A 27,837-nucleotide genomic window follows, 5' to 3' on the forward strand; every position below is an offset into this window, starting at 1 on the left:
CCATGAGTTTGTAGTAATACAGTAAACTTCCCCAGCAATCTGTAATGTTCATTTTTGGAGGATGCTAGGGAAACAATTCATTATTTTGAAACAAACAAATAAAAACAAAAAGAAAGAATCAAGTATGACCTGCCTTTTCTATGTAAACTGTATGTCAGGATAGCTAAATAGTTAACAAGAGGAAGTTTCTCTTTATAAAAGTATTCTCATTATTAAATAAAGAAGAAATAATGCAACCACTAAGGAAATGATGGATGTAGGCAATGATCATCAATGGTTGCAAAGAGAGACCGAGATAAAGCGAGAAAGATGAGTAGACATCCATCCTATGCTTCGTAATAGGAGACCACTGTGCTACCTCTCAACTATTCTTGCCTAAACACTCAAACCTGAATCTGACTGAGTCACCAGGTCTAACTGCCAACAAGTTACAGAAAATATAGGGATGAGAAGAACATGCTAAACAACAAATCAAGGGGATGCAATCAGCAAAATTCAGACTGTAGGAAACTCTACAGGACAAGTGACCTAGTTTCTTCAGTAAATAAATTAAAAAAGAAGAAGGAAAAAAAAGGGGGGGGGAGGGATAGGGAATTTCTAAATTAAATTTAAGGTACGTAGCATCCAAATGTAATATATGGTCTTATTTAGATCCTGATTCAAATGAAAAAACATGTGCTATCATTTATGAGACATTTAGGAATGTGAACCCTGATTGGATATTTAATGATATTAAGGAATTAATTGTTGATCTTAAGATATTATGGTATTATGCTATTTTATAATATTATATTTTAGATAATATGGTACTATTTTTCAGATTTATGATATTATGGTTAGGTTAAAAAATCTTATCTTTTAAAGATATATACTAAAATAATTATTGATGAAATGATAAAATGTCTGAGATTTGCTTTGAAATAATACAATGGGAATGTGTGTGGGATGGGGTAGGGATGAACCATGACTGACTATGAGCTTATGATTATTGAATCCAGGTGATTCGTACTCTACAATTCTCTCTACTTTTGTTTATGTTTGTGATTTTCCAAATAAAGAAGCTCATTAAAAAAAAAAGACAATGAAAGGGTAATCAGAAACAATGAGTACAGATGGCTCTTTTGGGAATTTTGATGCAAAAAGGAAAAAAAAAGCAACAGCTATTGGGTCAACAGAAGGGTATTACAAAAAAAAACCCCAACACCTTAATTATTCAAGTATTACATATGTATGGAAAAGTGTACTGCACAAGGAATCCTCACCAAATAAATACCCCCATATATTAAAAAACATATTTTACTGGGTCTTTTGGGTAAACATATATAGAAAACAAATGAACCCCACATCTAGGAGTATAACATTTAGCCCCCACACACGGTGAACTCTCAGTATGGAAAGGACAGAGCAAAAACAGGTAAAAATAGGCAGGCTTCCACTTTTGTGAGAAAGGGGATTTCAAGCTAAGAAGTTGGTCTTGTTAAATAAGAACTGAGACCACCCATGTCAACATGACACAACCGCTCTAGGAAATTCTAGTCCAGGAGGATAAATAGATTAATTGTTTGTTTCAAGAAATTCATTTATCTGGGCAAATAGTTTGCTCATCTGGGACAGGACAGGTGTCTCTCAGGACCACAGACTGCTCACACAGACAAAGAGCTCACATGTATGACCAAGTTTACTTAACGAGACTTGCTTCAAGACCCCTGCTTTCCTGTGTCTACGGATCTTAAACTGTCTTAAATGTCACAAACTGCGCCCACTCCCCATCAATTTCTTGCTTTGAAAAACCACCTTAAACCACTGGAGCCCAGGCCTCCAAATCCTATAAACACCCTTTCTTGAAATCCTCCTTCTTAGAAACTACACCAAGTCTCTTTCAAGGTGTTATTCTCCCTTTCTGCAGTAAATACTGAATTAACTTAGACTTACTTTGCTTGATCAACAGGTTTTTCTGGTCTTCTTTTGAGGAGGTGGCAGTAGCCAAGAGTTCTCCTAAAATCTGTGAACTTGAATGAGAAAAAAACCTGCCATTTATTTTCAGAAACGTTTAACTGAAAGTGAGCATTTCCTTCAACTACGAATGTGCACAACAAACCACAGTGACTTTTGCACAAGTAAAAATTACTGGTATTTTCAGTCTGCATTATAGCTGTTGCGTACATCTCAAAATATCATTTACGCCTAACACTACTTTGAAATGAAAGATAGGGTCAGAATTGTGAAGGCGCTGAGATTTTGCCCTCCCTGCAAGCTAACAAGTCAGCTTGCCACAGTTTTCTGGATAAGGACAGAAGACACAAAACTCCTGGATCCCACATGTAAGACATTATTACTCACAGCAAAAGGGGTAGCTAGAGTGTCAGCATATTTGCGCTGTTTCCCTGAGCTCTGATTCCCATCGGGCAATGTGGAGGGCCAGGTGACTCGAGCACATGTAGTAGATTATGTTACATAAGAAGAATTTAGAGCCGAGGGCCCAGCACTTGTTTGAGTAAGCAGCAAATAAGCTAGTCTGTTGCCTAAGTGACTACCTACTGAAACCGCTCAATATCACAAGGGTAAACTCAGCCAGGATGTCCAGGACCCCTGGTGGACTGCCTCTCCTACATATAGTACTAGATCTTGTCATTAATGCATGTATAAAGGAGCAGATGTATTACTCTGTCATCATTTTGTTTTTATATTTTAATATAATTCATTTCCTTTATAATCCTATGTATTTTATTGTATGCATACAAATACATTACTCTGAGACGGGGTTGGTAAGCTTAACCAGGCTGCCAAAGGGGCCCATGGCACAAATAAGGCCAAGAAACTGAAGATTTTCAAAAATATTTTTACCAATAAGTGTGGATATAAAAATAAAATTTTATACAACTCCATTACTCAGGAAAACCTTTTCAGAGCTCTTCTTGTCTAGAAGGCAGAGTGGGAAGGGCCCTGGCACCAAATCCAGGGCACTAGAGTTTGACTTTTAGTTGTATGAACCCCAATTTTCCTTATCTGTAACATGAGATGCTTGTTACCTAACTCACTGGCTCAAAACGTAGAGAGGTACATTGTCACACGTTGCTGGTGGGAGTGTAAATTGAATACCTTTTCTGGAGAGTAATTCGGCTCTATGTACTCAAAAATACTCAAATCCTTCGAGCTAGTAGTTCCATTACTAGAAATTTACTATTAGGACATGATCAGATATATAGACAGAAATGTAAGTAAAAAGATGTTCACGGCAGTATTATTTATAGGTATATACTACACTTCTGTAAATATCTGGAATGTCCAACAATTAGGGCATGGCTACAGAAATTGTGGCACTTCTATACTGATAAATGCAGTCATTATGGATTTTTATAGCTCAATGTTTGGCACCGTTAGAAAATGCCTATGATTTTATGTTAAGTGGAAAAAAAATCTAAAACTCTTTATGTAGTATGCCTCCAATTTTGTTTAAGTGCCCTATATATGTATATAGGCTCAGAAAAAAAGCCTAGTTAGAAATTTACTGAAAACGTTACTGCTAGTGGTATAATATATACACATCTGACATTTTTAAATTTACACTTAAAAACATTTCCCAGTATCCCTCAATAAGCATGTGATGCTTTGCAATAAGAGAAGCCAATTATTTTCAAAAGCAGCTCAAAATTGAGCTTATTTATGTGCAATGCTATGGAAATCATACTGTGCTACACAATTGTGAAATGTTATTAGTGTTTTTCTGGGGCTTCAGAAGCATGGTTGGATTCATGTTTAAATCAATAAATTTGACTGCAAGGAAGATACATTGGTCAGTGGGTGGCCCAGTTTTGTGCAGCTCCTCCAGCAGGCAGGCTCCCTCTGCTCGCTCCTGCCCCCTCCCCCTGCAGCCCAGCAGCTGAGAGACTCCCCTGCTCTAACTTCTGTTTGTTTTTCTTCTCCCCCTCCATCCACCACCAAGCCCTCCTTCCTCCGGTTCAAGTCTGTCTGGTCTTGTCTCCTGGGCTGAATCATGCCTCAGAAATGGAAAAAGCCTCAAGGCCAGGGCCTGTGCCATCAATGTGCATAATGAGAGTTTTACTGCAGATTCCAGGTTAGAGGCCTGTGTGTGTGCTGCCCAGAAGCCATGTTTCTGGGCTTCTGGGCCTGAGCCCTGATGGAACGCTAAAACCATATGGCCAGACAAAGGTGAGGAAAAAGCCACTTCTGTGCCATGATTTGAGGGCATCCTTACCCCAGAGGTCTCTGGTGCCAACTCACTCTCCTCCACTCTTGAGATCTCCACCATAGGAGAAGGCTCCTGTAATAAAATATACATGGATCACCTGGGGCAGCAACATATCCTAATACTAAGACAGGCGCTGGGGCTTCCCTGGTGGCACAGTGGTTAAGAATCCGCCTGCCAATGCGGGGGACACAGGTTCAAGCCCTCGTCCGGGAAGATCCCACATGCCGTGGAGCAACTAAGCCCATGCACCGCAACTACTGAGCCTGCACTCTAGAGCCCGTGAGCCACAACTACTGAGCCTGCGTGCCACAACTACTGGAGCCCAGTCGCCTAGAGCCTGTGCTCCGCAACAAGAGAAGCCACCGCAATGAGAAGCCCGTGCACCGCAACGAAGAGTAGCCCCTGCTCGCCGCAACTAGAGCAAGCCCGCATGCAGCAACAAAGACCCAACGCAGCCAAAACTAAATTAATTAATTAAAAAAAAAGACTGAGGCTCTGGAATCAGACAGACTCAGTTAGATTTGGATCCCAGCTCCACTACTGCTTGGGAATGTCACTTGATGTCTCTGAGCCTGGGTCTCCTCATTTGTAAACGATGACAAAAAGCACTTACATACACCAAGCATATGCCAAGCACAAATCTATGTGCCTTTCTTATATTAACTCATCTGATCTGTGCAACAACCTTATTTAGGCACGTGCTGTTATCATCGTGTTCATCTTACAGATGAGGAAACTGAGGCCCAGGGTGGTTAATTAACTTACTCAAAGCCTCACAGGATCAGCACTAAGATGAACCCCAGCAGTATGGTTCTAGAGTCTATGTTCTTAAGGACCATGTTTGGGAGGCTCACTGTACGATGGAACGATAGTAATTATGATTTATTAGGAGCTTACTTAGTACCAGGCACTGTGCTAAAGGCTATATAGGAATTTCTCGTTAGTTCCTCCCATCGCCTGGATGAGGGAGGGACTATTGTTACATGCTAACCCTGACCAGGCAGGACAGTCTGCTATATACAAGGCCCTCTATTAAGGGCTGGGCCTTCAGGGGTTGCTACAGCAAAGAAGAACTAAGATGTGTCCATAAATAACCGTGATTCATGGTAGAATCAGAGTTTGATGGAGCTGGCAGAGAGCTTAGAGATTATCTGGTTTAAACTTGTGTTTACTGATGACAAGAACTGACTTGCTTTGTTTTTTCCCACAGGGTTTGGGGATTCAATGATATAATAACAATAGCCAACACTTAATGAGTTGCTTGCTGTGTGTGTACGTGTGTTGTTGTGTGTGTGTTTTTCTGTGTCTCTGTGTGTGTTTATCTCATTTACCCCTCACAATGACCAGATAGAAGCACTGTTATTATCCCATTTCATAGATAAGAAACCTGAGGGAAGAAGCTAAATAGGCAACTTGTCCAGCATCACACAGTTAGCAAATGGTGGAGCTGGGATGCTGGCAGAGTAGATTCCAGACCTTGGGTGCTGAACCACCATGCTCTCTGCCACCCCAGTTACAGAAGGTGGTTAAGAAGCCTAGGAGGTGGGGGCTGGATTGGGTGGATGGTAAAGTGTTGTAGACCACAAAGTGCTATACAGACGTGAGTTATTATTAGAAAGAGGTAAGGGACTCCCCTGGTGGTCCAATGGCTAAGACTCTGTGCTCCCAATGCAGGGGGCCCGGGTTTGATCCCTGGTCAGGGAACTAGATCCCACATGCTACAACTAAGAGTTTGCATGCCGCAACTAAAGATCCAGCATGCCGCAACGAAGATTCCGCATACGGCAACAAAGATCCCGTGTGCTGTAACTAAGACCCAGCGCAGCCAAATAAATAAACAAATATTAAAAAAAAAAAGAAAGAGGTAAGGGTTCCAAGAGAGGTATAAAGTGGTACAGAGCTCAGGGCAAAACAAGGAAGATCTCTAGGATGAGACAGCGTTTGCTTTGGATTTGGACCTGTGTTTCTGGGTAGGAATGAGGAACGTCCAGGTGTGTGTGGGATTGCCAGGTGGGGAAGAATTTCCTCTAGCCCTCTCCCATTAACAAAGGATGGATGATCAGATTAGCTAACTAGCACCTAAGCCCAGGAGAAGTGATCAGGACCATAGAAAGCCTTGGGGACCTCCAGCCGAGATCCTAGCTGCAGAGAGCATGTTGGGTGGGGGCCACTCAGAGGGGGATAAAGAGGGAACAGAAAGCTGGTAGCAGGGTCAGGGCATGGGGGTCAGACATCCAGCATCCAAATCCTGACATTCTAACACACTCTAGTTATGAGGCCATGAGCAAGTTACACATTTCTTTCTTTTTCTTTTTTAAAAAAATCTTTCCCTGCTCTCCAGTGCATTTTCTTTTTTTTGTTTTTGTATGTCCTTTGTGCTATTTTTTTTCTTATTAGTCATCAGTTTAATACACATCAGTGAATACATGTCAATCCCAATCTCCCAATTCATCACACCACCACCCCCACCCGCTGCTGCTTCCCCCCCTTGGTGTCCATACGTTTGTTCTCTACATCTGGTTACACAACACTTCTATCTCAGTTTCTTCATCTGAAGAATGGGAATGGTAATAATGGCATGTCCCTCAGAGGCTTGCGCAAATTTAACATGCTAATCTGTATACAGTGTTTACTATGATGCCTGGCACACGGTAAGCACTCAGTATGAGCTCGCTATTGTTAGTTCTGTTATTGTAGTCCCAGGGTACCTGACTGGTACCATGATTCAGGGAGGAATGGGGTCAGAAGAAAGAAGGCACATGTCGACTTCAGTCTACTTTCCTGGTAAACCTAAACCTGGCAGGGGTGAACTGGCTCGGGAAATAACACAGACCAGCTGCCCCCTCTCCTCCACCTTAGGTTTTGTCTTTGACAATTATTACATCTGCTTTTCAGGGCAAGTCTAGGAGAGAGAGGAGGAGGAGACAAAGGTTAGTGGGCTGCCAGTCCCCTGAAACTGGGCTAATAGAGAGACTGGTCGTCAGTCTGATTTTTGACATCTTCCTTTGGAGGTTCTGTTGGAATTTCCCAGCTCTTGTCAGTTAACCTCCCCAGCCCCTTGCATACTATGGATTTACTTTCCATTGTGTCCAGAGGCAGACACATCCTGCAGGGAGAATGCAGATGGGGTGGGAAGTCCTTTCTTGAACAGGTTAACGGCACAATGGAAGTATGCCTGGGGTGGGAGCTAGGAAGAAGGGAAACTAATGTGTACTGATAGGCACTCCTTCGCAGGACGAGGCTGGGTGAAGGAGCTTGCCTGTCACCATCACACCAGCCCTGCAAGGAAAGTATTTATTACCCCCATTGTACACATGAAGAAACTTGCCCAAGGCCACAGCTAACCCACAGAGAAGGGAGTCCAACCCAGATCTATTCAACACCAAAAGTCATCCTCTTCCATTAGAGTCTGTGGGAGACTTACAGGACTAAAACAAGTATCTTTACTGGTGCTTGAAAAATGACATTTTGAATGACATTTTATACAAAATCTGAGCAACTCCATTGATTCAAGAGCTGTAGGCTGGGCTGACTTGGCTTGGAAAAAGGAATATTCTATGGAAGGTACAGCTAATTCTGCTCATAGGTCACCTCCAATCCCCAGAAAAGTGCTGGATGTTGGTCCTGTCTTTTGTCCAGGTAGAAGGTTGCAGTTTGCTGTCATCAGCAAATCAATCTCCATCTGGATACAACTATTTTCGGTTACATTTTACTACTGATCATTTGCTCAGTGGCTTTCTGTCAAAGGGGAAGGGAATAGGTCAGAAGCACAAGGAGCTATTTCTGGGCTCTGGCCTTTGGGAAAGCAGCCTTGTCCTGTTTATACATCCTGTCTCTAATTTGCCCAGCCTGACCACAGAAACATCATCCTTCAAGCCCAGGTAAATATAGGCTACCAAATACTCCCCAGTCAATGGCTATTAAGCAACCCAAGGAGCCCAGAACCCTATACTAGGCAACTGTGATAAATAAAGAAGGTTCTTGACCTTGGGCTGCTGGAGCAGATGTATATTCCCATCTGGGGGAGGAGGCCCCGAAGTGCAAGTTCCGAGCCCCTCTCTGGCATGACTCTTGGTTTAGTCACCCTTTCTAGCACTCATCCAGTTACACAACTAAATTGGGGTGTCAGCACCAGGATGAACCCTAGTTCATCTCCAAAGGGCAAGAGAAGGCAGAAGAAAGTTTCTTTCTTTCTTTTTTTTTTTTTTGATGTGGACCGTTTCTAAAGTCTTTATTGAATTTGTTATAATACTGCTTCTGTTTTATGTTTTGGTTTTTTGGCCCAGAGGCACGTGGGATCTAAGCTCCCCTACAAGGGATCAAACCCGCACCCTCTGCATTGGAAGGTGAAGTCTTAACCACTGGACCACCAGGAAAGTCCCAGAAGAAAGTTTCTTACTCAGTAATGAATAGCTGGATGAATCAGGTCTCTTTCAGAAAATGAAACCAAAGGGAAGAAGGGGCCTGTGTCTGGATCACCTTCAAAAGCTGGGTGTGAAAGGGGCCTGTGTCTGGATCACCTTTGAAAAGTTGGGTGTGAAAAGAATGATGCAGGGCAAAGGGCCGCAAGGAGAGGGAGGAAAGGAGGGAGAGGGAGAGAGAGGGAGAGAGGGGGAGAGAATAGGATGAGCCTAGTTGCTTTGTAGAGCCTAGGAATGAAATCAGTTGGAAGGGAGCCCCCAGGCCCCACATCCGAATGTGTCACCGCCAAGTGCCCAGAGGCCAAAAAGCCTGGCTCAGTCTGTCTAGAACTGGAATTTTTTCCAACCCTGAAGCCCCAGAATGAGAACAACCAGCTTCCCCTTCTTTTCCACCAGTTATTTCAGAGACTTTGCTGGTAGAACCCCACCTTCAGCTCTGATTTCCAGTGTTGTTTTTGTTTAACAAGGGTGAAAAAGTATAGAGATCTGAAAATAGGTAAAGTTGTACTGTAGAGTGGAAGAGAAAAATCTGAGAAGTGGCCCAAACCCTCACCAATAGCTCTGCAGCTAAGATGACGCCTTCACCAACTAGGATTGGAAGGGTGGGGTCCAAATGAAATAATTTATGTGAACTCATTGAGCTCAACCTGGTCCCTTGGGACCAAATAAATGTATTTGCTCTTTCTCTATGGTAGATACTGTCCTTTGTGTGTGTATGGAGGGAGTGACCTCCATATTGAACTTATACCTTCTGTGACTGCCCCATGAGATTCATCACCTCCACTCCTACCATCCTAGTCCCAACCTTTCCTCCTAAATGGCCTTCCTGCTTTGACTCCTGCCTACTACAGTTTATTCTTTACACAGTAGCAAGAGTGATCTTTTAAAAAATATAAATTCTATCTTGTCACTTTTCTGTTTAAAACTCTTCAAATGCCCCCACTACACTTGAGTAGAATTTAAACACTTTACCATGGGTAACTGGGCCCTAAGATGACCTGCACCCTGCTGATTTCCTCTCCTATCACTCTTCCTATGGCCCACTTTGCTGCAGCCACCCTGACCTTTGTTTCTGAACTCACCAAGACTGTTCCCTCCTCAGGGCTTTTGTACTAGCTATTCCCTCCGCCTAGAATACCACCTGTTCTCCTTACTTGTCATGGAGGTCTTGTCTGACCGCCCAAACTAAATTAGCTCCGCCTCCCACCCCCCATCACTCTATTTCATTTGCTTCATAGCAAATGGTAATGATACAAACTCAGCCAGTCTTGTCTATTATTTGTTTACTTGTTTATTGTCTGTTTTCCCCGCAACAACACAGTCCCTGAAGGGCACTGTGTCTATCTGGTCTATCACTGAATCCCTAGGGCCAAGCAGAGCCTGGCACATAGTAGATCTCTAATATTCGTTGGATGAAGGATCTTTTCAAACCCTAACAATCTGGTGAGGTCTGTGAGAAAACCGAAGGTCCCGTCAGATTCAGGATTAGAGTCCTGGTCTGTCCGAACACAGACTTCGTCTTCCTTCCCAGGGTACCTCGCCCCTTTCCACAGTTCCCCATCTCTCCGACCTTTCTCACACACTTAATCCTCCTCTCCAGGGAGGGCAGGTCGGACTTCCAGTTCCTTCTCAGAGCCTCGTGCAGACCCTCAAAGTCCTCCCACATTTCGGGGGCTCAGAGACGCCGCCCTGTTCTCAAAACGGACCCCGCCGGGTGCACGCACCCCCCTCCCCGGGCCCCCAAACAGGGGCTGAGAAGAGCCCCGCAATGTCTACGGTAAAACGGGACGGGCCCCAAAACCCACCGGCAGTAACGGTTCAGCGCCTTCACTCTGTCCCACTCCCTGGCTAGGGACCCCCAGGGCCTAGTGGGGGCGAGTTGGAAGCTCCAGGCATCAAGGGCAATGAGGACATCCCGGGCCGAAGTGGGGATGGGCCGCCTTCGCGCAGCAGAACCTTTCTTCATCGGGCCTCGTTCGCCGGCCGGTCTGCTTTGGAAGAGACACCCCACTTAACCGTCCCCCGCTCGCACCCTCCCCGTCTCAGCCCTGTCTGCAGAGGCCCGCCTTCCTCCCCGTCCAGAGCCCAGGGGTTGCCGTGGCCGCAGCGTTCCGCCTCTCTCTGGGGGCCTCCCCAGGCGTGGACCTCTGAAGCTACCGACAGACAGCGTCTGGCTCTTCTGGGCTCCAGTGGGCGAGGGCCTGCAGGTTTCCTCCAGCTGGGGAGGACGCAGAGCGGAGGCGGAGGCAGAAGCACTTTCAGGCCCTAGGCCCGGCGGGCTGGGTCGGGTGAAGCGCGTCCATCATTCGCCATCCAGGGCGCGCGCGGCCCTCTTGGGACCTCGCCGGCGACCCGTAGCTCGGGCGCGCGCCTGTCGCAGCCCGCAGGAAGGAGGGGGTCCAGCCTGAGGCCCGGCCACCATGGAGATCCCCTCGGCCCAGGGCTGGCGTCTGGGGCCTTGGGGACGGCCCTGACCGCCCTCCTCCCTGCCCGGCCTGGATCGCTGACCTGCCCCCCGCGGCATTCGGCCACCTCTGCGTCTCCGCCCTCCCCTGGCCGCGCTGCTGCCTGGGCGCGCCGGCGGCGGCGGCGGCGGCGGCGCCCTGTTGAATGGGCTGTGAGGGCCCAGGTTTGAAGCGCTGGCGAACGCGGCCTCCAGGGGCGCAAGGCAGCAGCAGCGGTGGCGACCAAACGGGTGTTGGAGTTGGCAGCGGCCATGGAGGGCCTGGCTGGCTATGTATACAAGGCGGCCAGCGAGGGCAAGGTGCTGACTCTGGCCGCCTTGCTTCTCAACCGGTCTGAAAGCGACATCCGCTATCTGCTTGGCTATGTCAGCCAGCAGGGAGGGCAGCGCTCCACGCCCCTCATCATCGCAGCCCGCAATGGGCACGCCAAGGTGGTGCGCTTGCTGTTAGAACATTACCGGGTGCAGACTCAGCAGACTGGCACTGTCCGCTTCGACGGGTAGGTACATCCCAACTCCAGCCTCCTCTCTAACGCGCGCGGACCCACCACTTTATGGGTCTTCCCCTCCCTCTCTCTCGCTTCTTGGAGGTATCACTTCTCCCATTTTGTACCTCCTGACCTGCCTCATTAATGCCCACTTCATCTTCTAGGGCGAATACTCCATCCCATGTTTTGCTGCTCATCCTCATTGGCCCCTACCCCTTATTCCCTCTATAGGTAAATAGCCACACCCTCTGTCTTGATACCTAATAGGTATTCTGTATTCTTTACTAGATAGTTTGTGAAGAAGCAGTATGGAGGAGGTAGCAGCCTTTTCAGGTTTTCACTGTATCAGTACTGGGGTTGTAACCGAGATCAGAAATTAACGAGGTCAGCAATTAACGTTGAAGACCTTTGTTTGATGAGTTATTTGGCCACCCAATGTTTACCCCTTCACGTGAGTGTCCGATAAAGCCCCTTAGTAGGTTGTGGGACCTTAATGTCAAAATAAGCCCCTAGAACCAGCAGCAGTTGCAGCCTCTTGAGGGGTGGTCACGCAGCCAGGCTTCCCAAGACATGATTCTGACTCTTACACATTGCTGGGGGTAGATGTGTTGGCTGTGAAAATGGCACCGGACCTGGTGTAGGATGAGGTGATGCCATTGTTAAATTACATGTTATTCTGTGATGTTGTGGGGAAGCTTGATGATATACTGTTATTCCAGGTGGGGAGTTCAAAAATTCATATTGTCAGAGTTAAAACTTGCCCTTTAGGTTTAATTGTACATATTTTTGGGTATGATAGAGTTGAATGCAGAATTGTCAGGTTTGACGTTATCTTTTCTGTGCTGGATGGTTATAACCTGTTTTACAGATTACAGCTGCATGAAGATGCATTAATTGTTTTTGTTGACTTGTGCCAGTACATAAGCTATTCTAGCATTTTCTTCTTTTGAGATAGATGTGGTTCTAGCATAAAGATACGTATCTTTAGTTTTGGTGATTGAAAACTGCTTGGTTAAAACCTGATGGAAAAAACAATTCCTCTTGAAGATGACTAGGGCATTGTTGAATTTTGGTTGATTCTTTTTGTAGGTTGAAATAATAAGAGCTTTTTCTTCTGTTTTAGATGACAGGAAAATATTTCAGGGTATTACATTTTACTGAAATGATAGCCCACGGGTGGTGGTTAACCTCTGGTACCACCTCTCTAGACGTTAAGGAGATGGTCTTTTTCATATTAATCAAAGATGGCAACCTGATTCTTGTTCGTTTTCTTTTACTAGCTTCTGTGTGCTTTCTGTAACTCCCTGCATTCCCACAGCCTTTTCTCTACGCAGAGGAGTGAAGTAGGATGACCCCTGAACTTCTAGCACCATTCCAGTTGTATAGGCACAAGCATCCATTGAGATAGGAATCTCTGCAGTAACAGCTGCTGGTTACACTGCTGCTAAGGAGCTTGCTGAGGCCTGTTTTGATTAGGAGAGAATAGTGGCGAGAAAATATAGTTTTCTAAAGCATTTGGAAAGGCTTTGCTTATCTTTCTTAACCATCAAAGAGAAAGGTGTTTTGAGGTGGCAATTAAGAGAACCAGAAATGGCTAGGAATGTAGCATTGAGCCTGTGTAGTGGCTTACCTTGCCCAGTATTTTGCACTGGCCAGTGAAATTAAAGGGTTCAATAAGCAAACATATTTTGAACACCTACTGTGTGCCAGGCTCTGTAGTAGGGATTGGGTGTGCAGAGATGAATGACATACTGTTCCCACTGCAGAGGAAGACAGTCTGTTGCCCTGGGCAGGGGCTGGAGGTGGGGCGTGGTGTGTGGCAGAGGTAAGAAATTGATGAAAATGAGTAAGTGTAGATGCCATGCCATTTAGGGTTATAGAAATCTTTTGGACTACTGAGGGAACACAGGGAGAGGAAGTGCTCAGCTTTGCCTGGGAGAATCAGGGAAGACTTCATAGCCGAGGTGATATTTGAGCTCAGTCTTAAAGGATAGTAGAGAGTGAAGAAGAGGGACGGCGGCATGGTGCTCTTGCAATGACAAATGTTTCAGTGCAGTTTCAGTAAGGGGTTCAAGCCTGGGAAATTAAGAGAGATTGTGGGAGACTAGAGTGAGGTGGAGGCCAGATTTTGATGATCCTTGTGTAAAATTTCAAGAGTCAGATTGGTGAGACTGGAATTGCAAAGATTTCTATCATTTGAGATTTTGTGTGAGGCTTCTTCAATCTGTCTTTTTTTGTTTATGGATTATTACAGTTATGGATTTATTAGCTGCTCTGTCAAAGTAGTTTTGTTTTTTTAACTTATTAAATGCCTATGATGGGCCTAGCCCTGTGCCACACAGATAATGTGGAAGATGTAGAAGAAAATGTAAAGTTTCTACTTTCGAGGAGCTTACAGATTAACAAAAGAGAAGAATTGAAATTCATGGCCACCTTTCTGCCCACTCACACCACTCTGTGAGATTATTTTGCAGTTTGTTCCAGTCATTTAGGCATTTCAGAAATAGATGAAGAGGGTGTTACTTGCAAATGTCATGATTTCACTTTACATTCATTCCAGACAGTGTGAAAATGTTAGTCTGAGTGAGGTGTTAATAATATGAAGCTCACTCACCCCTCAGGGACTGGCTTTTGAGAGGTACTTAGCCAACCCCCCTTCTTTAGATTCCACTGGTACTTGAGACCCATGGCCAGATAGGGACAAACGGGTTCTTTGTGGGCTGAAGTAGATTAGTGTTTCCTAATTTTCAGTAATTTATGTACCATCTTCACAATTTTTTGCCAAACCGTTCACCACCTATCCTGTTATTTGCCTAATATTAAAAAAAAGTCTCACTTCTTAGCTTCATCCTAAGCAACAGTATCTGTGTAATTATGGGGTTTGATATGGTACTCTGCGTGTGTGTGTGTGTGAGAGAGAGAGAGAGAGAGAGAGAGAGAGAGAGAGAGAAAGAGAGAGAGAGAGAGGGATAGAGAGACACATAGACATTAAAATAACTTATTTAAATAAGCCTATACTCTGCCTAAAAACATCTAGAATACCTTAGAAAACTAAAGTATATTCATAATAGAGCCTCAAAAGAGGGACGGTGCCACCCACCTAGGTTAAGCCCGATGCTGATATTTGAGTCCTTGTACATATTTTTAGGAGTAACATTTGAGATTATTTTATTTATGGCTTACTGTGTAACGACCAAAATTGACATAGACGAGTGGATAAGAAGAAAAATTGGGACTTCCCTGGTGGTGCAGTGGTTAAGAACCCGCCTGCCAATGCAGGGGGACACAGGTTTGATCCCTGGTCTGGGAAGAACTCACATGCCGCACAGCAATTAAGACCGTGCGCCACAGCTACTGAGCCTGTGCTCTAGAGCCCTTGAGCCACAACTACTGAAGCCCGCGCACCTAGAGCTCCGCAACGAGAAGCCACCGCAATGAGAAGCCCACACACCGCAACAAGAATAGCCCCTGCTCACCACAACTAGAGAAAGCCTGCGCGCAGTAGTGAAGACCCAACGCAGCCAAAAATAATAATAAATAAATAAATTTAAAAAAAAAGAACGGGAATTTTTATTTCATTTAAAAAAAAATGAACGGGAATGAAAGAAGAACCTTTAGTTGGAGTATGGGAAGCTGTTAAGAATGTTATAGAAATGGAACATAACAAAGGGGAGGTGTCATGTGACCTTGGAGTTCTGTGCTGGCTTGAGTTCTGAGGGCCTGACTGCTGTGTACCAGAGTTTGTGGGGAGCTCTTGTCCTAGAAGAAGTTTGCTGACATGGATGGGAAGGAGAACAGGACCCTGGGAATTCTGAGGCTTTTTGTTGAGTACTCTTTTAAAGTCAGTTCTAGTACTAATACTTCTAATAAATGTCCAGGTAGAGGAAAGGTGTAAGGGGCACATCGTCATTTGGCTTCATTTAGAAAGTCATTTCCAGTGTATATTTCAAGGAACTACATATGATCTGATAAATGATTTTAAGGACTTTGTTTAAAATAAAGTGCTGTCAGTTACATTTAATGAATTTTTATTTCTATTTCAAATGCTTGAACTAGACATTTTTATTTCAGATCGAACCAGGAAATACATGAGTTTAGTTTTGTGATCAGAAATGTTATCTTTTATTGTGAAATGTTTCCATCATCTGATGCATACATTTTGTTTAAAAGGTGAATATCAGATTAAAGTTTGATTTTTTTTTTTTTTTTTTTTTTTGGCTGCGTTGAGTCTTTGTTGCTGTGCACGGGCTTTCTCTAATTGCGGTGAGCCCGGGCTACTCTTCGTTGCATTGCGTGTGCTTCTCATTGCGGTGGCTTCTTGTTGCAGAGCGTGGGCTCTAGGTGCACAGGCTTCAGTAGTTGCAGTACCTGGGCTCCGTAGTTGTAGCTTGCAGGCTCTAGAGCGCAGGCTCAGTATTTGTGGTGCACGGGCTTAGTTGCTCTGCAGCATGTGGGATCTTCCCTGGACCAGGGATCGAACCGGTGCCCCCTGCATTGGCGGGTGGATTCTTATCCACTGAGCCACCAGGGAAGTCCCAAGTTTCTTCATTTTTAAGATGAAATACATAATAGCTAGTTTGCATTGCAATTTTAGACTCAATCTAGAAAGATCATTGTTTTATAGTGCTTCTCCCATAGGCATTAAGTAAATATTGCATTAATTTGATTATATTTTTATTTATTTTCTGTTCATTTTGTTATAAATGTGTTTGGCATTTTGTTTTGAGGCAGTATATGGCTATAATTTTAGCTGTATTTTATGGACAAAAAATGTCATAGATGTTAGGATTATAATTCCCTTTAATCTGTTTAATGTTTTTATTTAGATGTAGAAATTTAAAAATCACTAAGGCTAATGTTTCTGAAGGATTAGTCATTCTGTAACATTCTACAGTGAATATTTTGTCATAAACTATTTAAAAAATTTTACTTGTCTCAATAAAAATAGATAATTGAAACTTTTTTTAGGCTCCTGTCACATCACCATAGGGAAAATGGAAATTATTAGATTACACCAGGAAAAGTATTAAACGATTATAAAAACCAAGTGAAGTATATACTTGTAATTTAATTTTTACTCATGTCATTAGTTCTGGGAAATTTGAGGCCAGAAAAAAAATTTTTTAATTACTTTTGTCTCTTTTTTTTCCATCTTTAAAATGGGGGTCCTATTTATCTTATATGGTTATTGCAAGAGTTAAAGATAATGTATGTGAATGCCTATTTTAATGTAACATTTCTTGAGTTTTTACTTAGTTTATATTCATGTTCTTGGCAAATAATATTCTTAAGATGTGCAAGGAAACTTTGTAACTATGTAAATATAACTATATGTTAACTATGTATTGATTTTTTGGATAGATTATATTAAGAAGTTTTTTTAAAAAAAGCTTTTAAAATTGAAACATGTTTGAACAATGACATGTATTGTTTCCTTACATTTGATGCATTATATAGTTTCCAAAGTACTTTTGTATTTTTAATCTCATGTAAGCCTTCTAGTTATATGTCTTTAAAATGGGCGTAATAATAGTATTTACCTTATAGGATTATTGGGAGAAGGTTATGATGAGAATTAAATAAGATATACTATATATTAAGCACTTAATACAGTGCTTGGCACATGGAAATTATTTATTAGCTATTTGTGTTTATTTAAACTTTTTCTTTAAATTGATTTAGAAGTTAAATTATAGTAGTAATGTAGTGCCTCTGTTTTTTTTTTCTTTTTTTTGTGGTACGCGGGCCTCTCAGTGTTGTGGCCTCTCCCGTTGCGGAGCACAGGCTCTGGACACGCAGGCTCAGCGGCCATGGCTCACGGGCCCAGCCGCTCCGCGGCATGTGGGATCTTCCCGGACTGGGGCTCGAACCCGTGTCCCCTGCATCGGCAGGCAGACTCTCAACCACTGCGCTACCAGGGAAGCCATGCATTTTTTTTTTAATTAATTAATTTATTTTTGGCTGTGTTGCGTCTTTGTTGCTGCGTGTGGGCTTTCTTTAGTTGCGGCGAGCAGGGGCTACTCTTGGTTGCGGCACGCGGGCTTCTTATTGCGGTGGCTTCTCTTATTGTGGAGCACAGGCTCTAGGCACACAGGCTTCAGTAGTTGTGGCGTGTGGGCTCAGCAGTTGTGGCTTGCAGGCTCTAGAGCGCAGGCTCAGTAGTTGTGGTGCACGGGCTTAGGTGCTCCGCGGCATGTGGGATCTTCCCGGACCAGGGCTCGAACCCGTGTCCCCTGCACTGGTGGGCGGGTTCTTAACTGCTGTGCCACCAGGGAAGTCCCCCTTTGCATTTCTATATAAATTTTAGAATTGGCTTGTCAATATCTACACATATGTGGATGCATGCACGCATTTGTGCATGTGCACACACACACATCCCTGCTGGGATTTTGTTTCGGATTGCATTGAATCTGTAGATTATTTTGGGGGAGAACTGACATCTTAACATTATTGAATCTCCTAAACAATAAACATGGAATATTTCTCCATTTCTTTAGGTCTTTATCTCAGGAATGTTTTGTAATTTTCAATGTAGAAGTCTTGTACATTTTTCATTAGATTTAGTATCAGATATTGGTATTTTCTGATGCTGTTGAAAATTTTATTTTTTTGACAGTGAAAGAAAACTTTTTTGAACTTTGTGTTTATAATCATGACAATAAAAAATGTAATAAGTGAATTTTCATTAAACTGAATTGTTTGCAAAAGGTACAGTTGGCAACCACTAAAACATTTCAACTGATGTAATGTCTTATTTTCTTGATTCATTCTTTAGTTTAAAAAATCAATTAACGATTAAATGACATTAAAAAGATGAAGTTTAAAAAGAAACTTCAGAAGTCTCAAATTTATTTTGAGGTATGTCTTTCATACAGTAAAATGTACAAATCTTTCATGTACAGTTTGATGAGTTTTTTCCCCTAAATGTCCACCCATGTAGCCACTACCCAGATCAAAATATAGTACATTTCTAGTAGCTTTAAGCCTCATCCGAGTGAATCCTACACCCTCCGCCATAGGTCACCCCATAGGTCACTGTTACCGGGAATGCTTTTGCTTATAAACATTTTGCGTCATTATTTGAAACTGAAGAAGTAATTGCTTGCATGTTTATAAAGTGCGTCTTTTATTTTCAGCAGAAGTGATAGATGGTATTGATAATTGCGGTTAAACTATGGTATTTATATTAATCCAGGTGGATTGTACTCTTTTTCACTTCAAGGGAGATAGAATTTGACCTGTGTTATAAGGTTGTACCATGCATGTTGGGGCAGTAATTGTTTCTTTCTCACTGCTGTAGTAGAGTATAATACTTACTAGCTTAGATAATCTTAGGGAAAAATTATCTGCTTAAATACTTTTCTTCCTAAAGCAGTTTCTAACACAATGTTAATGCAGAGATTGGGGTGGCTTTCTCACTGATGTACTCAATGAAACTGTGGTACCTAGGGGGTGCTGGGAGGAACATGCTGTGCTCCTAAGAGCCAGTGAATCAGCTTGGTGGTCAAGAAGTTACAAAACTCCATACATTTCCTCTTTGTTTTCTGAAATTTATTTACTTTTGCTAGTAGCAAGTCAGTGATTCGTTTTTTCTTCTTTTTTTAGTTTTTATACTTTGGTAATAACAACAGTCGCTAACATTTATTGAGCTCATACTAGGTACAAGTACTATGCAAAGTGCTTTACTTAAATTACCTGATTTTATTTTCAGCCAAACTAATGTTTTACTAACGCTCTGTAGATTGAGGTTTTGGGTCAGTGTAAATGAATACATCCTTTAAATTTACGTTAGGGCAGGTAACCTCCATTTTCTAACTGTTCGTTCTTTTCATGAATAGGTATGTCATTGATGGTGCCACCGCTCTTTGGTGTGCAGCAGGGGCAGGACATTTTGAAGTTGTTAAGCTTCTAGTCAGTCATGGAGCCAACGTGAACCATACCACAGTAACTAACTCAACCCCGCTACGGGCAGCATGCTTTGATGGCAGATTGGACATTGTGAAATACTTGGTTGAAAATAATGCCAACATCAGCATTGCCAACAAGTATGACAACACCTGCCTAATGATTGCAGCCTATAAAGGACACACTGATGTGGTCAGATACCTTTTAGAACAACGTGCTGATCCAAATGCTAAAGCACATTGTGGAGCCACAGCACTGCACTTTGCAGCTGAAGCTGGGCACATAGATATTGTGAAGGAGCTGATAAAATGGCGTGCTGCTATAGTAGTGAACGGCCATGGGATGACGCCATTAAAAGTAGCTGCTGAAAGCTGTAAAGCTGATGTTGTCGAACTGTTGCTCTCTCATGCTGATTGTGACCGAAGAAGTCGGATTGAAGCTTTGGAGCTCTTGGGTGCCTCCTTTGCAAATGACCGTGAGAACTATGACATCATGAAGACATACCACTATTTATATTTAGCTATGTTGGAGAGGTTTCAAGATGGTGATAACATTCTTGAGAAAGAGGTTCTCCCACCAATCCATGCCTATGGGAATAGAACTGAATGTAGAAATCCTCAGGAACTGGAATCCATTCGGCAAGACAGAGATGCTCTTCATATGGAAGGCCTTATAGTTCGGGAACGGATTTTAGGTGCCGACAACATTGATGTTTCCCATCCCATCATTTACAGGGGAGCCGTTTATGCAGATAACATGGAGTTCGAACAGTGTATCAAGTTGTGGCTTCATGCCCTGCACCTCAGACAGAAAGGTAACAGGAACACCCATAAGGATCTTCTTCGATTTGCCCAAGTTTTTTCACAGATGATACATTTGAATGAAACTGTGAAGGCCCCAGACATAGAATGTGTTTTGAGATGCAGTGTTTTGGAAATAGAACAAAGTATGAACAGAGTAAAAAATATTCCAGATGCTGACGTCCACAGTGCTATGGACAATTATGAATGTAATCTCTATACTTTTCTGTATTTAGTGTGCATTTCCACCAAAACGCAGTGCAGTGAAGAAGATCAGTGCAAAATTAACAAGCAGATCTACAACCTGATTCACCTTGATCCCAGAACTCGTGAAGGTTTCACCTTGCTGCATCTAGCTGTCAACTCGAATACCCCAGTTGATGATTTCCACACCAATGATGTCTGCAGCTTTCCAAACGCGCTTGTCACAAAGCTCCTGCTGGACTGTGGTGCTGAGGTGAATGCTGTGGACAATGAAGGGAACAGTGCCCTTCACATTATCGTTCAGTACAACAGGCCCATCAGTGATTTTTTGACCTTGCACTCTATCATCATTAGCCTAGTTGAAGCTGGCGCTCACACTGACATGACAAATAAACAGAATAAGACTCCGCTAGACAAAAGTACAACTGGGGTATCAGAAATACTACTTAAAACTCAAATGAAGATGAGTCTCAAGTGCCTGGCCGCCCGGGCAGTTCGGGCTAATGACATTAACTACCAAGACCAGATCCCCAGAACTCTTGAAGAGTTTGTTGGATTTCATTAAGTGACTGGATATGTAAAATCATTTAATGTGGTGCTAAAAAGTAAAGGACTTTAATCACAGACAATAGAATTATGTGTTCATAAAATGTGCTTTTCTTTCCACTACCCTTCCTCCCTACTCATCCTTCCTTAGTTTTGTATTTGGTCTTCTTGCCTCATATGGTTACTGATTTCAAATACACTTTAAACAAAACCACATTGTTTAGGTGTAACTAAAATCTAAGGTGTTTGGATATTGGTCACTTAACTATTTTTCTTTTTTTTAAGGAATGAATATAAAATTTTTTGTTTATGTAAAAAGGGCCCTTATGATTTGAAGTTGATAATGTTTAAAAAAAAACTGCCTAGAAAAGTATTTCTGTTAAGCCTGTGTCAGCATGTTATTCTCTGCAGCAGTTTTGAGGATCATGAAGAAAAACAACGAAAAGGAACATTAAAAGTAATGGAATATCTAGATGTTCTGCACATGCCAAACTGCTCTAGGTAGTTTTCACTCTTCCATTATTTATGTGAAGAGATCAACGCATTATAACGTCAGGAGGATTTTTAAAAATATAACTGCAGATTAATCTGAAAAATGTGCTAACTTAATAATAGTTACAAATTTATAAAGTTAAATCCATTGAAATTGTTGAATTATGCTGGGTGGTACATATACAGCAGTAAATCTTTAAGCAACTTTTCAGAGAATATTGATGGACTATTTGCCTTTGGGCTTGGACTCTAAAATGTGTGGAAGTCTCTGTTTTAATGTAATTAATCTAAATTGCAGCAGTCTGCATTTGACTCAGCTCACAGACATGTAAAAATTATGAATGCTGTGTTCTCTCTTAGGAAACAAATTGTCACAATATAGTTATATGTTCTTCTTTTGTCCCCTTCTCCCTTTCCTCTTGTGCGGTATCTTTTAAAATTGGAAACTACTTTTCCAGAGGGCATTATTTGTGCCTCCCTAAGAAGGTTTTTATGACAGATGAAAAGGAACTGGGATATTTTTAATTTTTTCACTTTATTCAGTCTGTGACAAGTAGAAAAATCACTAGTGTGGTATAGGAAATTAAATGTTTTTGATAATAAAAATAATTCTCAATGCCATTTGGAAAGATATTTCTGCCTGAGGGCAGCAAATTTTGGAACCACAAAATGTCGCTTATTCCGACAGGCTGTACAGAGGTCTTTATGGGTTTTGTTTGTTTGTTTTGTTTTAATGGCAACATTGTAAACTGTCAAAAGAATATTCTGTGATTATCTTTTAAGCATCACAGAAATTCAAGTAAAGGGTACACACCTATTTCTTTCAATGTTAAAAATGATAAAGAAAATAAAATTAGCTATATCTGTATTTTTCTCTCTAGTGCCAAGTGAATGCCTTAGCTACTCATAGTGCATGGTACTGTAAGTGAAGACCTGCAGCTTTTTTTCTTTAATGAAAAGCATTATAATGATGCAGCAACATCAGATATAAACTAAAAAAAACAACAACAAAAACCACTGGTAAGGTTTCAGTTAACATTTTATGTATGGATATTGCTTTGTGAAGTGTAAGAAAAAGGTTGCAGCCGGATCAGTATAAAACATAATGACTAAGCCAAAATCAGCACCTAGGACCTTAAATAAAATAGGTACCCCATGAAATGAAACACTCTGAAGGATAGGAGGGAATGGATGGGGGTACTTTAAAAACTTCTTCCCCCAAGAACGCGAGATAATTTTACTGTGCTGTAGTTATACTTCACGTGTCTTCTTGCTTCAGTTAGGAATGTTTTGATGGTAAACTCTGTCATAGTAATATATTTCTGTTTTCCTAACCTGAGATTTTTACAAGGAAGGTTTTTTAGGATGGTCTAAAGGGAGGTATTTGAATGAGCCCTAATTTGAAAATTACTGGCCTTGATCTTCCTGGTATGAATCAGGGAACTACTATACCTTGCTCTTGGCAACTCTCATGAAAGAGAAAATGCTCATCCTCCAGGTGAGTGAATCATGCCTTTTTCACAGCTCAGATCAGACCCTGTATTTTTCAGACTTCAAGGCCTGTTTATTTGACAGTCTGAGGAATAGCTATGATAATTGGTATTTACTTGGTTCCATTTTTTTTTTTTTTTTTTTTTTTTTTTTTGCGGTACGCGGGCCTCTCACTGTTGTGGCCTCTCCCGTTGCGGAGCACAGGCTCCGGACGCGCTGGCTCAGCGGCCATGGCTCACGGGCCCAGCCGCTCCGCGGCATGTGGGATCCTCCCGGACCGGAGCACGAACCTGTGTCCCCTGCATCTGCAGGCGGACTCTCAACCACTGCGCCACCAGGGAAGCCCTTGGTTCCATTATTAATGCATATGATTTTTAAACATCAAAACTTAAAATATCAGATAATGTTGCATGTTTTAAAAACCATTTCATCCCTTTGGCTACCCAGGACGAGAACTATTTTAGATATTACTTACTTATAAAACGAGGATAATGATTATCTGTACATATTCAGACATCAAAATTTAATGACACTCAGTGTTTTTGAGAAGGGAGGACTAAATGCTGGAGAGAGTAAAACTGCTGATTGAAATGCTGACAAAGCTGGAGAAAAAATCTGAAGACAGTGGAATGGACTATGAACTTTGCTAATGGTAACCGAGATTTTTTTTTTTTAAACTATGGTATAGCGGTACATTGTGCACTATATTGCTAAGGATCTAATTCTGTCTTGTGAAACGAATCCAAATATGTATTGTGAAACACCTGTATAAAACCATTCTTGAAACAAGTGATTACATGCCTGTTTCTTTTTTTTTGGTAGAATTATTTTAAAATCTGTTTAGCCAAACCCTTCCCAAACTTAAGTTTTGTTTTGTTTTGTTTTTTAAGAAAATAAATAAGAAAGGTGATAGTTCTGTATCTCAGCTCTCTGAGAACTCTGGGCTGTTGCCATTTTTTTAGCCACTTTTGTCATTTTGTGTTTATTATTGGTAGAATTATGCTTTAGATTGTATGTGTTCCTTGATAACATTACAAATTCCATCAAAACTCCTTGGTCTTGCTCAGTAATTGTCATATAAATTTAGTTAACTAGAGGCCCAAGTGGATGAATGCCTGGGCAAACCATGTGAACCCTTGGGTGGGTTTTGCACTCAAGAGTTGGTAAAATTGAACTCTTGAGTTTAGGTAACTATTTAGGTCAAGGAATGGGCAGCAAATGCATCCTTCAACTGATCAGACAGGAAATTTTGACATAAGAATTCTGACACAACATTGTTTTCAGTCTACCCCGGATTGCTCTCTAGTAGGCCACAGTCCAGCTACCTTCAGGTTCAAACAAACAAACCAAAAAGCAAACTTTGGTCTTGCTTGTTTCTGGGAAGGGTTTTACTGCGTTACCCTGATCATTGATTAATAACTGTAATCATGAGAAACTTAGGCACGATAGCACTGTTTGAAGTAAAATGTGATGTGGGGGCAGCAGCTCTGTGAGTGTCAGCTCTGCATTTGGCAAGTGGTTTTGAAAATCAGAATCCCAAGGGAACAGTACCCTGTCACCAGTCTCCATCTCAGTTGAGGCAGCTACTTGAGGAATAAGGCCACTTTAGGTTATTCAAGCAGAAGCATTTCTTTCTGGGGGAATGGGGCAGGGTGAGGAATGAGTTGCTGGACCTTGGATTAGTTTGCTGGTTTTAGAAGCAGCCAGTGATGGAACTAGAGAGTAGATGGATAAAAGTATAAAGGACTTGCTTTTGTGGTAGGTTTTCTGTGCTTTTATGGTAAAATGTTTTAAATGCTCCTTTTCAGGCTAGCCAGATGTATCAGTGTACAGATGACTATTCCGTTTCCCTCACTGACTATACTATAACATTAAAATGGGTTAAAGAAAACAGATCTCTGCCTTTTGCTCTATGAAAAGTTATTAGTCCATAAGATTCTAAGCTGTGTGTTGACTCCGACTCTGAAAATGCACAGCCCTGCTCTGGATACCTTCTCTGGAAAGTAAAGAGCTCCTAATGTGTATGGTACATTGCCGAGCTCTCTCATACATTCCTGGCAGACTTGCCCAAATCTTCAGATGGGCTGGGTTGTACAGTACCTTCTCCAAATATGGGATCTGAAACAAATACTACATGGATAGTGGTGATATATTAATTTTCAAAACTGTGAAGTAAATGTGGTCTCTAGTCCTAGGTTTGTGGTGTGTTCATTTGTGTTAACATATAGGAAAGGGACACCGACTTGATGGTTATGGGGAGTGTACCTTGATGTGTGTGCAGGGGTGAGAAGTGCTAAATTGTTAACGGCTTTTCATTTAGGGGTGAGTCATGTGGTGAGTGGCCTAATCAGAAAAATGAAGGAGCAAAGATGTAAGCTTCATCCAAGCAATGCGCAAGGTTTTGTAACTTTTTTTTAATCAGGTGTTGTAAAATTTGTGCATGGCCTTTTTTTGTTGTTGTTGCTTAGTAACTGGTAGAGGAGAAAAGATGAGGGAAAATAACCTCAGCTTTGCTAACCAATCAAGTATATAGCTGGGGAGTAAACTCTGACTGGCTTAACGTGTTGAAAGATCCTATCCTTTATAATAGTCACCCCATCCTGCAATCTTCCACGTAGAGGAATTACATTGTTGTATTCTAGTAATTCACTGTGATTTATAACAAACCAGTGATGTCATTCTATTGTGCACTTTTGTCAAACCATTTACATGACTTTAATAAACATAGTGAACTTGCTGACTGCACCAGAGGCCTGTTAGTGATTTATATATTGCATGACATTTTCTATTTGAGTTTGACATGTAGAATCATTTTTAATTTCGTGGTAACTGACAGTCCTAATAGCCCAGCTAATTTGAAACTAACAATATTGCTGTGTAATAGGAAAAAATGGTGTTTGTGTTCAGTAAATGTTTGAAAAAAAAAACTGCCTTGAAGTGTGTGTCTTTATTGTTCAGTGTTGAGATGATCTTTTGTTGAATTCATTTTTAAAAAGTTGTGAAAGTTACATACATGTGCATGGGGAAAAAAATTCAGAGAGTTAAGAAAAATTCAAATAGTAAAAAAAAAAGTTACTTTTTCATCTCTCTCTGCCTGCCATTTGGACTCTTCAGAGGGTACTCACTAGTTTTTTGAGTAGCTTCCCAGAATTTTATGTGTATATATGTGTATTTTCTCCTTTTTGTTTTTTTTTCTTTAATGCAAATGGACTTTTAACTTTCCTATGCTATTCTGCATCTTGTTTTCATTTAATATATCTTGGACAGTTTTTCATTTTGGTATGTATAGATTTTTAAAAAAACAATTTTATAGCATTTAATTATATGGATGGACTTAAAATTTATTTAACCAGGCCTTAGTGTTGGATTTTTAGGTTTTCAGTTTACTGATATTCCAAATACTGCTTCAGTGAACATCCTTATATACTGTATTCAGAGAACAAATTCATTTCTAGCTCTGGAACTTCTGGTTTAGTGACTGAGTGTTTAAAATCTTGACAGAGGTGATCCAGTTGCCTTCCATCTCCCTACATCCTTATTGACATCAAATATTATCTAATCATTTAGTTTTTGCCAAGATGATGGAAATGGAAAATATTTCATGGTTCTGATTTGTGTTCCTTGATTATGAATGAGGTTGACATATATTTACTGACCTTTTTTCTTTCTTTTGTTTGCTTTTGGGTTGTGGTCTTTTTCTTGCTACGTGTTAGAAATTCCTTGCAAATTTAAGGAAATTTTCTGTCGTGTCACAGTTTGTAGTTTGTTTTTGACTTTTAGTAGTTTTTATATCTATTGAATTTTGTATCTTGTCAAGTTGTCTCCATTCCAAGTTCATATATCTTTTTTACCCATGTTCTCTTCTAGTGCTTTTATGGCTTTTCCCTCCCACTTCTCTCTCCCCTCCCCCCCCCTTTGTTTTTCCTCTTTCTTCTCCACATTCTTTCCTTCTCGTCTTCTTTGGTTTAAATCTTTTATCTACCTGGAATTTATTTTGATTAAGGATCCAGCTAGCCAAGAACTCTCTTATTTTCCACTGATATGAATCATAAAGTAAATTCCCATAAAGTAATTGGATCTGTTTCTGGGTTCTCTCTTCTATTCTGTAGACCTGGCAGTGTGGTGGAACCCTGAGGAATACTGTCTGGGTTCTTTCCATCACTTACTAGCTCTGTGACCTCGATCCAAGTCGCAGTTTCTGTACATTGGGACAATAATATTACCTAAGTTGTGATGAGCAAGTGAGAGAATTAAAACGCTTAATGTAGTGCTTAAAACAGTGAAGTGCCTGCTAAATGTTAAGTATTAATAAAAGTGGGGCTGATGTTTCATTTGTCTTTTTTCTCTAACCAGAAAGTTTATTTTTAATAAAGGTCTTGCAAATATCTTCCTTTTTTTTTTATCATTAGTTTGTTTGTTTATATTGTAGAGAGGAGCCTTTCTTCCACTGTATATACTTCTAAATGTTAATGCTTTGATATAGGCATTTTAATGGATTTCCCTTTTTTTTTTTTTTTTCGGTGCGCGGGCACACGTTTCGGAGCACAGGCTCCGGATGCGCAGGCTCAGCGGCCATGGCTCACGGGCCCAGCCGCTCCGCGGCATGTGGGATCTTCCCGGACCGGGGTACGAACCCGTGTCCCCTGCATCGGCAGGCGGATTCTCAACCACTGCGCCACCAGGGAAGCCCTCCCTTTAAAAAAAAATTTTTTTTCATTTGCTTCATTTGGATGTCCCAGATACACTAATCATCGTTTACAGGTAATGATGATTTTGCCTTCTCATTTCCAGTATTCATACCTCATATTTCTTTCTT

At 41.6% G+C, this 27,837-nt stretch overlaps 2 protein-coding genes across 4 annotated transcripts in view; one reads left to right on the forward strand and one right to left on the reverse strand.

Moving 5' to 3' along the window:
* Positions 1-11,133, reverse strand: part of LOC132522427 (ceroid-lipofuscinosis neuronal protein 6 homolog) — an 81,166-nt gene extending 70,033 nt beyond the window's left edge. For both annotated transcript variants that reach the window (XM_060153045.1, XM_060153056.1), the window contains exons 1-3: positions 10,437-11,133; positions 4,217-4,282; positions 1,933-2,009 (exon numbers count right to left, since the gene is read on the reverse strand). In XM_060153045.1, the coding sequence (XP_060009028.1) occupies positions 1,933-2,009; positions 4,217-4,270 (131 nt within the window). In that variant the 5' untranslated portion in view covers positions 4,271-4,282; positions 10,437-11,133. The remainder of the gene's footprint in view (positions 1-1,932; positions 2,010-4,216; positions 4,283-10,436) is intronic.
* Positions 10,683-23,159, forward strand: FEM1B (fem-1 homolog B). Of its 2 annotated transcripts, XM_060153033.1 has the most exons (3): positions 10,683-11,595; positions 19,422-20,302; positions 20,525-23,159. In XM_060153033.1, exons 1-3 carry the CDS (start codon positions 11,348-11,350, stop codon positions 21,055-21,057), a joined length of 1,662 nt encoding a protein of 553 aa, XP_060009016.1. In that variant the 5' UTR covers positions 10,683-11,347; the 3' UTR covers positions 21,058-23,159. The 2 variants fall into 2 exon arrangements, with proteins under 2 accessions (XP_060009016.1, XP_060009006.1); XM_060153023.1 differs by having other exon boundaries at positions 19,422-23,159.
* Positions 23,160-27,837: the final 4,678 nt, after the last annotated feature.

The sequence above is a fragment of the Lagenorhynchus albirostris genome, chromosome 1 (genome assembly GCF_949774975.1).
Source record: "Lagenorhynchus albirostris chromosome 1, mLagAlb1.1, whole genome shotgun sequence".
Classification (NCBI taxonomy): Eukaryota; Metazoa; Chordata; class Mammalia; order Artiodactyla; family Delphinidae; genus Lagenorhynchus; species Lagenorhynchus albirostris.